General features: G+C 44.2%; 1 protein-coding gene across 1 annotated transcript; it reads right to left on the bottom strand.

Moving 5' to 3' along the window:
- Positions 1-9,833: 9,833 nt before the first annotated feature.
- LOC27208804 lies at positions 9,834-10,129 on the bottom strand. The gene has a single exon (XM_016184355.2). The coding sequence runs from the start codon at positions 10,109-10,111 to the stop codon at positions 9,902-9,904; it is 210 nt and encodes a 69-aa protein (XP_016023160.2). The 5' UTR covers positions 10,112-10,129; the 3' UTR covers positions 9,834-9,901.
- Positions 10,130-13,881: the final 3,752 nt, after the last annotated feature.

Below are 13,881 nucleotides of genomic sequence, written 5' to 3'. Positions count from 1 at the left end.
CAAACACATTTGGGTCTGTGTGGCATTTCTATTCGCTGACGATCCGCGTTCTCGTTCAAGTGGCTGTCAGACATCCTTGACTGATGGCACTGACAATTGCGGCAGGATCCGTGCAACAATAAGTCTACTGACACTCACACACACACACAAGCACACACGCCCCCGCTGACGGGGGGAAACTTCGTGCCCATGTCAATGCCTCAATCTAGATGTACGCTGCAATTTTCGAGGCCTGTCAACTTCAAAAACAGAAATGCCACATTTGCATGACAGCTCAATTCGTGAAATATTCACCAAAACTCACACGCACACACTCGAAAGCCGGTTGTGTCCACTTTTTTCGGAGTGAGTTAGTCGAAAAAAGAGGGGACTTGCTCTCAGTCTGCAACTGTATGGGTGTTAGGGTTATGGCTTATGTCACATGAAGGCTACACTGCGTTTTAAAATGTCATAATGTATTTGGCTTAGTATTAGACTTAACAAGATAGCTAATTTAAGTGTTCCCTTAAGCCCTTTTGAAATGATTGCTTTGACAAATGTATAACATACTGTTTTTTTTTTGCCAGAAAAAATGGTTTTGCATAGTAAATTAATAAATATTTTAATATTTTAAGCTCAATGTCATTATAGTTTACTATTTAGTTAGATATTCTCCTTTTACATACTGAAAAAACCAATCTATATACAAATCTTAAGAGAAAGCATTCCATTTGTGTTAAAATACGTGTATTCCGCAGTCGGCCAGAATGCAGTGAGTGGCAGTAAGTTGATTTATTTAACATTCTGCAGGTGTGGTGGCCAAAAAAAAAACCCGACTGTCTTTCATCCTGCGAACGAATGGATGGATGTGCGTCGGTGGGTGTGTGCGTATATGGCCATTTGTAATAAATATTTGACGCACGGACTTTTTATGGCCTTAACGGGAATGAAAACAACGTCAAGCCGCACTTAAAATGGCAAATGGAAATTCTCACCAGTGGCAACCACAATTAATACACCGTAGAGCCGGAACAGCTTTCAGCCCGGAGTCGGGCAATTCGGAGTTGCGAGTTTCGAGTTTGGAGTCCGGGGATCGGGAGTCTGGACTCCCAAGTCCGTAGTCCATGGTCCGTCTGTCCGGTGGAATGGAGTGGCCATGGCCATGGCGGTGCGGTTACTGCGTCATCATCTCGGGACTCCAGTTGGCCAATGCAATCAAAAACGATTCGCATCCGCAATATCAGCGATGACCTCAAAATCAACATGGCAGCCCGGCCAACCAATTTATTTGTTGACCCGTTGGCAATGCAGTCAATTTTTCCAACTGCCAGACAGCAGACTACGGACTCTGGACTCTGGACTACGGACTACGGACTGCGGACTGCGGACAACGGACTACGGAGGCCCAATCTGTCCTGCTCGCTTGTTTGTCCGCCGTGCTGGATATAAACCTTTGAGTCGCAATTTTTACGTTCGACTGCGGAAGACCACAAAATAATGACAGGAAATTATCTCGCAGCAGACGGCTGGCTCGTTGGCCGGCATCCAAAACAATTTCACTCTGTTGTGATTCCCACTCCCTGGACGCCGTGTCTCCGTATTCCATGGCGGATGGGATGCAATCGTAGGCTGATACCAACTAATTCCGGACTTATCGGGGCCAATAAGGGTCAGCTGTAGTACATTCCGTAATTGAAAAGTGAAACACAATTCCCGGGCCGCGGGGCCAAAGTTTTTACACCTGCAAGCGAGGCGCAAGGAAATCGCCAAAGTTTTATAATATTGTTAACATGAAAGGAGGGAAGTACTGGCAAAATAAGGAAGCAGGACGGCCACACATTTTGTGCGGCAGAGTGGAAAACTTTGGCTTTGTTTCTGCCTTTGGTTTCTCGCTATAGGGTTTCCCGGCCGTTTTTCCTCATATTTATTTTTTCATTATCAGGCAATTTGCAAAGTGCGGTTAAGTTTTCGACAAAGCCTAGCCGACTTCAAAGGAAAACTTCGAAAATAAGACGAGAGGTGTGAGTCGGAACAGTATCGTTTGGTACGTCCATCTGATTTTGATAAGTAATTTCCAAATGAAATTTAGATTTTGATTAACGATGATTGTAACGTGTATATTAGCCACGAGCAATGTACTCAACTAATTGCAGTGATTTGTAGTTGTAGTTTTACAATAAATGCAAACGGAGCCCTAAGTGCATTTACCACTTCAAAGTGAGTAATTAACGAAAGCGTTGGCAAATACATAGATTGATTCAACCGCCTTCGAGTAATGGACATTGGACATCCGGCGAGTGTGTTTGCCCAATAAACTGAGCACACACACGATGTAATTTCTAAATCCAGAATAAACATTCGGTCCTGCGGGAGGAGACTGGGCAAATCAAATGTGCAGCTGCTAATATGAAATGTACACAGACGGAAGAGTTAATCCTCATCGACAATTTGACATCAGCAGTTTCGATGCTTTTGCTTTCAAATAACGGAAGCCATTAAGTTGTCACATGCAGGCGGCGGCGACCCCAGTGCCATAAAAAAATAAATACGTATACGCCCGGTTGGCTGGCCGGCCGGGCATCGCTTTCGGATTCGGATTTGGATTCGGCATCGGGTTGTGCGCCGGAATCGGGCCATGCTGGTGGTGCATTTGGGAAAAGCAAGCCACAAGTGGTCATTCAGACAAATGGCCAAATGGCGGGGCTCATGAATAATTCAGATTTTAAATTGCATTTATGCAAATGCGGATGCTCGCAGATTTTCGCCACTGGCTGTCGCGTTAGTCCGGGAAAAAGAGGCCCGGAGTGGGAGCCACCGGAGCCCGGGCACCCGGGAACCCCGAAACCGGGGAACCTCCGAAACCCGTGAACCCGAGGGCAATGCATTTGCAACTTAATGCGCCGAAAGCTGCGAGTTTTTGCGCTAATGCACAATTTGTATGCGTCAACACTTTCGTCAGCCGAAAAAGGGGAGAGGGTTTCCCCTCCCGATGGGCTTCGTCCTTATCAACGCAAATATCAAAAACCCTATTGATAAGACCGCCCGGAAGCCACCACCCCCAAAGAAATGGAGGCCAAGTGACTCAGTGACCTGCAAGACATAAAATCCCGTCCAATCCCGGGCCACCTGTTCCCCGGGCCAACTCTTTGGCAATTTGTGTGCATCGCCGACTGCAGATGTTTTTCCTCCACTCAGTTCGAGGTCTCGCTCCAGAAACTTGCAGATTTATTGCCCAGAAACTTTTATTGCCTGCAAGAATATGTACGGGCCGAGATAAAGATGCAATCTGGAACTTGTTTGGCGAGTGAAACACTTTGCCATCTGCCATCCGAAAGTGTGTGGGGTAATTGAAGTCACTCAGTCGAGGAGGTGGCACTTTTCCAGGTCGCATTTGTCTGTCTGTCTGTCTGTGCGATCCCATTTCGGTTCCGTTCCAAAGATTTAGGCAATTGAAAGACAATTAAACATGGGACGCCACTGCTTTTCTGTATGGATCCTGAGGATGTCCTTTAAAATCTTGAATACATTTGGGGTGTTTGATATGGTCCCACAAATGCAAAGTGGATCGCAAACATGCCTAGTAGTTAATACGAAGGAATAAATAGAATAAAGAATTCACAAAAAGGTCTGATTCTCCACTGAATGTCAGTTCACCTTAAGCCCGATTGTAAGATGCTAACCATTTGGGACACTCTAATGGGAGCTCTTCGAGGAAAATCAATCTAATGGAAATAATAGACCCTTCGAGAGCAACAACAGTGGCCCAACTAAATGATGCTAATCGGATTTGAAAACGAGAAGCAGAGGGTATCGCTTTCCCCTCGAACGAGTGCAAAGAAAAGACGCAGTTGGCCAAAAGTGGGTTTTTTGGCCAACAGTCGGACAACAGCCGAAGGGTCGAGCCATCGCCCAGAGATGCCTCACTTTTATTTCGTTCCCCAAGGTAAAGATACATCTGCATAAATACCTCCTTAATATTAGAAGTATTTAAAGAAGGTGCTGTAAAGTATTTGGTTATATAAACAACATTCTGCACTGATGATTCGATGTGTCTCATCCTTGCCCAACTTAAACGATCAAAGAGTCCTGGTTGACTTCCATTTCCAGGGGTCGAAGCCATCAAATGTATTCCAGATCTATCTAGAAAAAGGCCAAGCTGACAACTATGCCCTGGGCCAGGACAAACAGGCTACAACCGCATAGAAATGGACAGCAGTCCCCTCCCTTCGAGGAATTTCTGTGGTGGCTCGTCATTCGAGGCGAAGCGAGTCGATTGGATATTCATTTATGCGCCTCAAAGATAAGCACTAAATAAATAAATGCCCACAGAGGGGTAAATAAATGACTGCAAAAATATGGCAAAAATCGAAGTCAAGCGCCGCCGGGTGATTCGTATGGAAATGGAATGGCTGTCCTTCGAGTCCTTGCCCAGAAGGACGGGTGTGTAAATTGTTCACGGCCTGCCTTAAATTACAACTGTCAATCGAATCGGGGAAAGGATAACACGACCAGGACGATCTTATCTGTTGGGTGCGTGTTTACGCACATATGGTGGCTGAAATCAAAACATCATGAAATTGTTTTTCCAACATCATTTGCTGGCCGAAATTTCCATTTTTGGCTGGCTACGTATTTCCGTGCGTTTACAGAAGGGATATGAACAACATCCGGCGAATTCGGGCCATCATTTCCAACAGCCCTTCACCACTCATTGCATTTGGCCAAACACGGGGCGGTGTGCCCATCCATGCCGACCAACCAACCGATTTGGTTATTACAAACTCATATCTTGTGCCGCTCGCAACCAAAGTGACCGCAGGACCAAAGGATGTGGCATTCCGGGAGGTGGACATGGGGCTCCGACCGATTTCGGGGCGATGCTAAAAATTGTTCAAAATTTGCATTTTATATTAACGGAAACAGTTGTTGCCTTTGAGCACACAAGCTCCCCCAGCTGGAACCCACATCCAGAGCCACATCCACATCCACATCCTCATCCATCCGCATCCGCATCCGCTGCTCTTGTCCGGCCTGCTACACAATTCTAAAGCAAATTTGACGCGTTTATGCATGTAAATTAAACAAATTTGATTTTAAATATCTTGTGGCAGAGGCAGGCGGACGGTGCCAACGGATGGGCCATGAGCTGGCCATATGGCTAGGGCATCACCCACCAGGATCATAAATAAAACAAATTCCTGGCCAGCAGGCGGCGCTGCCTGGGAAATATGGATTTGGATTTGGAAGAGCCCAAGTCACCGTACTTCTACTTCATGCGGTTGCTGAACTTGAGGTACATTAATGCTAAGCATATTGAAATGCAAAACCCTCAAGAGAGCAACCACTTGTTACGCTCCATTGGATGCGTCTAATCTGGACATCGAGTCATTGTGTTCTGGGGATTAGAAGGACGAGCAGGAGTCGGGGGTCCTTATTGTGTATATACATTTACTGGCTGGCGTATCGATTTCTGTGTCGGCTACAATGAGCCTCTCATAGAATAGATACGGCTATTTGTAAGTATTTAAATGTACTATTTAGAATAATCAATTCTTATGTGTAATATCACATTTTAGCCATCATGGTTTGTAATGTCTTATATCGGTGCAGCCATCTTCCAATCCAAACCATTTCCCAATAATTGAGTTCGCTTAAGCAATCATTCAATTTAAATACACCATTTGGGGCGAAAACTTTGCTAGTTTGCCGACCAAGTGAAACAAGGCGAGTGACGAAAAGTTCGCACGTGCTGGAGCATCGAGCGAAAGGATTATGGGCTAAATGTCGCAGCAGCAACGGCATCATCGGGATCAGCACCTCGAACCACAGGACAGCCGCCCACCGGCCCCTCGGCAGGGGCGTGGCCAGATGCACGCCAGCATCAAAGGAACACTTCGGCAGCAAGTCAGAGAGCACTGTTGGCCGGCACTTAAAAGTCCATTAATGGCATTAAGTGGACATCGTCGGGCATCGGGTTTTTGGGGGCACATTTGCTCCACAATGTTTGCAAATCGAACGAGGGACTTACGGGCAACTAAGCTGCATTCGATCCTTAAATATATTTCACGCAGGTGCCCCACAGCAGATTCTCGCATTTAAGAGTCAAACCAAACATAATTTTGATGGGCTGCTCACGTTGTGCCGGGGATTTGCATGACAGGCAACACCAAAAACTGACAATAGCTGCGAAATTTCAATGGCTGGAAAAGTCCCCAGTTGCTGGTAGTTTCGCTGTTGCTTTTGCTTTTGCTGTTTCTGCTGTTATGGGATTGGGTTTGGTTGTTCGATTTTGCGCCGACGGCTTTGAATTCACGGGTTTTGGCCGGGAATAAAACGCACGAATGCGCCGCCATCGCAGCCGCGGCGCAAAACAAAAATGACAATGGCAGGCAGCAAATTTTTGCAATTCCCAACAGCACTTCAACTTCCGGCTGCCATTTTTTCCGGACCCGAACCCGGCCCGTGCCCCGCCCACCGCCCCTGGCCGCCCACAAGTTGACAAAAGTTTTGCAGCAGCCATTGAAAATGTGACTCCATTTGAGATTTGCCCGGCCAAAACAACAACTGCAATGGATTAAAGTTGACTATGGACTACGGACTTGTTGATACCGAGTTGGTTAGAGATTGAATCTATACAAAATAAATAAGACTGTAAATAGGTTAGATATTGTTTTTATCCTATAGATGTTTCAAAGATTATAAATAATATTTAATTAGAAACTCATAGCTCTCCATATAAAGCAAACCTATTTTAACTAAGTATTTTTACAAAGATCAACATTTAGCAACAAAAATATAACAAAATGTTGCTTACTCCCTTTATGCAAAAATCCCCGTAACGGATACGTTGTATTTGCATTGTAACGCAAAGCGAATGGCAATATTTGTGAAATTTATATTAGCAAAAAAAGGTATGATGCAGTTGCATATGAATGGAATACCTCGACCCTGTAAAATCTAACACCCGTTCCGAATGCTGTGCATAAAAAACCGAAATTTATTTTATGTTTGAAACATTTTAGAGCCCGTGGAGTAATGGCCGTTGCACTTTTAAAGCTCCCGAAAAGCGTTAGATACTACCTCCACCACTCCATTCACATTCGCATTCGTATCCGCATTCGCATCCGCAAGCAGCAGTGCCGCAATCAACTTGCAATCGAATGCAATCTGATGTGCTGATGTGTGGAGTGCAGTGGGTGGTTTTCGGGGCGATGGCATTGAGTGACTTGTTCCCTGGGAGGCCGCCCCGCACCACATCTCGCCACTCCTTGAATGACATCCGCATTGCATTTGCATTTCGCAGAGCTCTCAATCAAATGTCTGGAACAAAGTGCTGTGCTGTTGGGAAAAGTTGTTCAGCACTCGCAAGTACCAAGTACGAACTACCGTGTATGGAGTACTGAGTACCGAGTACCAAGTCGCCGATCTGGGACTGCTCCTGTGGAGGGCCTGATGCAGCTGAAGGATGCAGGAGCCTGTGGACGCTCACAAATTGGGAGCAAAGCACGTCCAACGTTTGGCCATCAATCAAATCTTGATAAGGAGCAAATTCAATTTTGACAAATCACAAATAGGCTTTTGTAAACTCAAATTAATGGCAATTGCAGCCGAATGCCCGACGTAATTAAACACACAGAGCACAAATGTGCATCTGGGCAGGACAATGTGTGCTTGCATTTGAACAAGACTACTACTTAATTACTTTGCGATGTCATTTGCTTAAGGCCGCCTAATATATGTATATGTGTACATATGTGCCATCTAAATATCTCGACAGAAAGGCATTTCCAAACCCTTGGCTTTAATTTCCCTCGCAGGCGGGTGCGCAATTTTGCAGATATGTACGTTCAAATAGAAATAAATAATGCATTATGGCAGACCAGAAATAAAAAACAAAAGAGAATTCATTGTGGCTTAATGCACAGGTCCGTGGTCATAAAAATATATGACTGTAAATGCAAGTGCAATATTTGCTGGCTGTGTAAATATTTACACAAATTTTCTTTTGATTTATTTGAGTGGAACTAATTGTGGGCGTTGAACTGCAAAAAAACCGAAATAAATCATAAATTTGCCACAGACCGATAAAGATTTGCGATACAATAAAAAAAGGGTAGCAGCATGAGCGGGTTATATTTACATTTGCATTGTCATATTGAACTTTCGCTTTGTGCGACTGACACTGAGTGGAAATTATTTAATTAAACTATCATCAGATAAATTGAAGTAGACAACTCCACCACCTCGAAACCGACTGACTGAAAAGAGAGCTTCGTGTCTATGAAAAATTAATTTCACTAGAAAGATACACTTGCGTGTTTGCGGGCAATTTGTTGTCGGGAAAACAAAGAAAGCGACACAAGTTTAACACTTGGCGAAGTCACATCAAACTCTAGCCTCTAGTCTCTGCGATCTGCGAAAGGTCAACTATATATTGCTATGGGAAAATTAAGAAAGATTATGGCCCTGGCGGAAGATCCCGAAACTAATTAACACATGCTATCGCACTTGCCGCAAATCCTTGCCCCAAGCCAGCGGAAAACACTGGAAAATGGCAATTTAAAAAATAATTATGAAAATGTCTGCGGCGAAAAGCGCTGGCAGGCAGCTTCTGAAGGCGCTAAATGGTAATGAACATTACAAAAACAATTGCGAGTAATTATAATTTGAATGATAATAGCGAAACTTCTTAATCCCCGCAACGGTAATTTTTATCATCGCTTTTTCGCCATTCCCACACACAAAAGACTCGGAGACAAAGGCGAAAACGTGGAAAACTCATATTAAAGGATGCCGCGCCGCAAGGAAAGCGTTCCGCTTCCGTTGCAATAACATTTTCAAAGCGAAATGAAAGCCCAGAAAGAAGCGATCTGAAAGAAAGTAAGAAGAAAGGAAATGTCCGACATCGCGGAAAAGTATTATACATAAGCCATATTCCGCTCATGAGTTGGATTGTAGTCATACCAAGAAAATAGTATATATATATAGTGATATCGGTAGAGAAAGTATGAAATTTTGTAGAACTTCAAAATAGAGATTTTGTTTCGTGCTCTTAGTTTAGCTGATTCAAAAACGTAGCATACTTTTATGCGCATCTATGGTAAATTTGAAACGATGTCTGTGTCCTCTTGAATTTTGTGATGCCTCTACCAATTTAACAGTTAAATTTACGTAAGTTATACTAAAATGTAATTGTTTAACCCCCAACGATAGTGTTTTTCCTCCACCAACTCATCTGTTTATGCGTGAAGCTGTCGAAGCATCATGGAAATTAATTCTAATTTGCAGCTCCGCCCGTAAAAACCACACGCCCACAGCCGGACGTGGAGCTCATCAAGCCTTCGCCGCCAGAGACTTGCCCACTTTGCAGCTAATTATTCAGATGAAATAACCGGGCAAAAGAATCGGGGCCAGAGAAATTCGCTGCGAAAAATCAAACAACGAAATTGCTACTTGCAATTTCTCGTCACGTTCAAAACCTAATTAGTACATCAGACCATCAACGCGCCGGAGATGCGGCCAAAAAGCTGGCTGAAATGGAGGGTGGCGGGCTGGAAGTGTGGTCCTGCGGAGGCTGGGCCTGTCATAAGGACGTCATGTTTCTTAATTAGTTCTTTGTTATCATAACTTTGCTGAGCTGAACGGCTGCGCCCCGGACTTCTGGTCTTCTCGGCTTTGCGACTGGACGCTTCATTAGCACGAACATTTCGAGTTTAGCCAGCAAGCTGGAAAATCGATAGATCAACGCTATAGAAATTCCATAATTCATTCAATGTAACACAACAACTCTTCAGTAAAAAACACGGAATTACTTGATTTTTGTAATATTTTCTTTACATCTTCTAAGCTTTTTTTCTCAATGTATTATCTATGCTGACTGGCGATGTAACCTGCACGCAGAATGGTTTCCAGGCCAGGCCAGTCAGTTCACCTTGAACCCACCCCCCTGCGGGATCAGTTTCGATGAGGGCGATGGAGTGGGTGGTGACCCCGGAAAATCCCAACCCGGGGGCACTCCACGGAGCACATATTCCGGGTCTTGGCATGCCGCACACGTAGAAGATTTCCGCACGAATTCGCAAAGCAACTCTTGATCCCTTTGACTCAGCCGGCGACATGTTTTCTTTGCCATTCTCTTTGATGTTTACAAATTACACCGAAAGTTGGCAAACAAATTTTCTTATTCACTTTTTCCCGAGTGCACACAATGAAATGGGCAAGCCAAACCGAAACGAAACGAAACCGAACTAAACTAAACCAAACTAAACCAACGGATTGGCACTGGTCCGGGGGGATTGTTGGATTGTTGGATTGCTGGATTGTTGGATTTCTAGATTTCTGGCTTGGAAGGTAAACGTTGAGAAATGCGGACCGGGAACGTGCCAAGTGAAATTGCGACTAAGAGACAATATTGTGTAAACACATTTACAATGCATTCTTGAGCCCTGGCCAAATACGAAAACTCTGGGAAATTGATTTACCAATTGGATTTGCGGGCGAATATAATCGAAAAACTCCGTTCCGTTTGGAGTTTGCCAGGCATTTTGTAAACAAACCCAACTGAATTCAAATATGTACTTTACCAATCTGTTTTATGAAGAAAAGAGTATTTGAATAAGTGAATGAACGATTGGCCATTTCCACAGCAGAAATTCTCCGCCTTTGATGCTGGAAAAGGGGTCCTTTGACGGGGAAAAGCCAGAAACTAAAACAAAAACTTTTTAAATTTCTCCAATTATATTTTTACGCTATGGAAAGTTTGATGCCGAGCTGACTTCGTATGCTGATCTGCATCAGGCCAAAACAAACACACACCAACAAAACACTACTCACACAGCGTAAACTTTCACTGCGAGAGTGTGTGTGTGTGCTTACAAGTGTGTGTGTGTGCTGAGTGTGTGTGTGTGGGAGAGAGATTCCATTTGTGCAAACAACAACGATAAAAACATCTTGAGGTCTAAGGATGAGCAAACTTTTTTGTTCACTCATTCATAAGTTTTTAATTAAATTGCCGTCACATTTCTCTTTTTATTTCCCTTTTTTTTATTTTATTTCTTTTTTGCCCAAACATAGATCCTTTCTTTTAATGAAGCCGACTTTTATGTCAGATTGGGTGTGTAAAAGGGTTCCATATTTAATGGAGCAGATCTAGATAGGGAAAAATGTAGGCTGGAAGCGTGATTAAAACTGAAAGGAAAATCAGATGGCCTGTAACTAAAATGGCTGTAAAGAATTACGTGTATGGTATCATAAAAAGTAGTATTTCAAGTAGGCATATTGCAACAGTTTTAAAAAATATATTTTTATATATACCTAATAAAGGAAAACTGTTTGGCAATCTTAATTGTTTGTTTGCTGTCGCGACTTTGGGCGCTGACTTAATGTTTTTGATAAGCGTTTCGTTTTGTTCAATTGAACGCGATTTTTTCGGGGCAGCGGAAAAAGGAAAATTATTGCACGCGATGTTTACACGAAAGGTGAGGCAAATTGAGCGAAGGGCAACGAGGCAATTAAAACCAAGGCCATTTAGCAATGAACATAAACGTAAATGTTTTTGGCACCCACTCGTGAAGCAGGTGTTAACTCCATTTACACAGCTCATCGTAGAGTCCCATTCAGCTAATGGCCATAAATAATTACTAATCTCCAGAAAATAGTTTAATAAGAATTATATAACTGGCCACATAAAACTGCTCATGACAGCCGATACCAAATTGATTGGATTAAAAGATCCGTTTCTAGGACATTTTCTTCTGTGCATTTAATCGCGTAATTGAACTGCCACATTTGACCAACTGCGGCTCGAGTTGACAGCGGAAAACGCATTTGGCTGTGGAAAACCTAGATGAAGGAAAGTGGAAGGGGAAAGGGAAATTTTCCGGCAAACCGACTGCATATAAGCAGTGTATAGCCAGCTGAATCCAATCCGTTTCGCTGGCGGCTCAATTGTCAGTGCCATCAATCACGTGATTGACATTTGGGTTAGCGTTTTGAGAACTCCCAGCTGGATGTTGTAATCGAGGCTGAAATGCCGGAATGCCGAAATGGCCCAGTAAGCCGGATCAGAAAGAGCAGTGGGGAGAAATTAGCAGCATAACCGGATTTCAAATTTTCCAAATGCAAAGTATTTTCGAGTTGAGTCGGATCCCGAAAAGGCACCCCGCCACCGCCGGCCTGAGTCCAACTATGGGCTATTTCCGTGGCCCACACAATGGCCAGTAGTCGGACAAAAGCGGAAAGCCAGAAGAAAGGCGGAGGCAAAAACCGTATGGCCAAAATGGATAAGCTCCCAGTGCCAGTGCCAGTGCCACTACCATTGCCATTGCCATTTTAGCAGCCATCCCAGCCACCCACCAATCCACATCCTTCCTGGTACCGCTTTTGTGCGAAAAAAGCAGAGAGAAAAGCTCACAAAGAAAAGGACGAGTGGGCAAAAAGTTTCGGGGCCAGCGAGGGGGAGGGTGACTTAAATAAAATTTGTTGATTTTATTGAAAAGTGATGATGTGTCAAATTTTTTATCGCATTACCCGAGCGCGGCTCTTATTTTGCTTTTAACCTTGCCATTTGCATAAAACTCGCATTGAATAGACACATTAGCATTCTTAATGGCGTGACCGCTGGAAGTCATTTGCCTTCCCTTCGCCATCACGCCCCGAAAATTTATCAATGCCGAACACGTTTGGGTTGCTTTGGCAAAGGTCTGTTCTGGACGGGAGTCCGGAACCCAGGGATTGGCCCTACCTTGAGATATCCCAGCCCCTCCAAGTCCGACCCCCATGCGAAGTGGAGCGCATTCACTGAAGTGACAAGTGAGCAATATGTCTGGATCGCTCCTCGTTGGGTTTCTATAGTATTTTGGGGGGACTCGGGGTCCTGCACTGATTTTTAAGACAAATTGAACAGCGTGTCAAATGGCCCGACTCGAGTTCAACTTTTTGCTTGTTTAGTTTCGGGGATAGTTGAATGAATTATGTGCCAACGAAATCTATGGTTCCATTGGTGACGCTTCGTTTGTCGTTTATCTGTTGACCGAGGCAAAAGTGAAGGGTCCTTTCCGTTGGCCAATTGATAATAGGAGTAAAATGATCGTTTTTTCCCACTTACCCACTTATTGCACAGCAATAAACACGCACCCCCAAAGGAGCCACTAGTGACACCATTTGCTCCTGAATTTCTCCCTCGGCGGTCATCTGGTGAAGGCCTAAATGAGGAGAAATGCCTTTGCATTAGAGCGCATCCTGGCCATAAATAACATGACGTTTCATTAGCCTGGCGAAATGAAAAGCTATGATCGCCTAGCCAGCTGCCAGAGACAATCAAGGGAGTTATTCTGGCCAACTGCTGGACACTAATGCTCCAGCTACAGACGCATTCAGCTAAGTAGCAGTGGGTGCAATTAATTAGGAATCATCATTTGCCTCAAACTCCCAAGTAATTAAAAAATAATATTTATTTCATGAATTAAGTTTTGTAGAACTTTTAAATACAATTGTTTGTGGTACTAATTTTATGAATTCAGCTGTATGCGTGTGAGTTCCAGGCAGCTGTCGGCACAGGTGTTTTAATCACGCCGAGCTGGGAGTCCCATCCTGCGCCCCTCGTTCTGCGTCCTTCGTTCCGCTGCCCCCGCCGCAGAGCGTATAAATTTTCATTTCCAGTTTCATGGCTCAACGCACGGAAAACGGTGTAAGGAGGCCCAGGACCACGGATCTCCATGCTCCATTCGCCATTTGCCATTTGCCTTTGTCGCTTTTTATTGCCTGCACTTCATTTGCTACGCAATTCGGACCCGAGGCTCCACTCTGCTCCGCTCTGCGGAAACCCAAAAAAGTGCTCATAAAGCGAGTTTTGGGTTAGACGACCGCAGAAAGTTAATTAGAATTAATGCGCCGGCCGGGCTG

This window comes from Drosophila simulans, chromosome 2L, assembly GCF_016746395.2.
Source record: "Drosophila simulans strain w501 chromosome 2L, Prin_Dsim_3.1, whole genome shotgun sequence".
NCBI classification, from domain to species: Eukaryota; Metazoa; Arthropoda; class Insecta; order Diptera; family Drosophilidae; genus Drosophila; species Drosophila simulans.
This window is presented reverse-complemented; position numbering and strand designations above follow the sequence as displayed.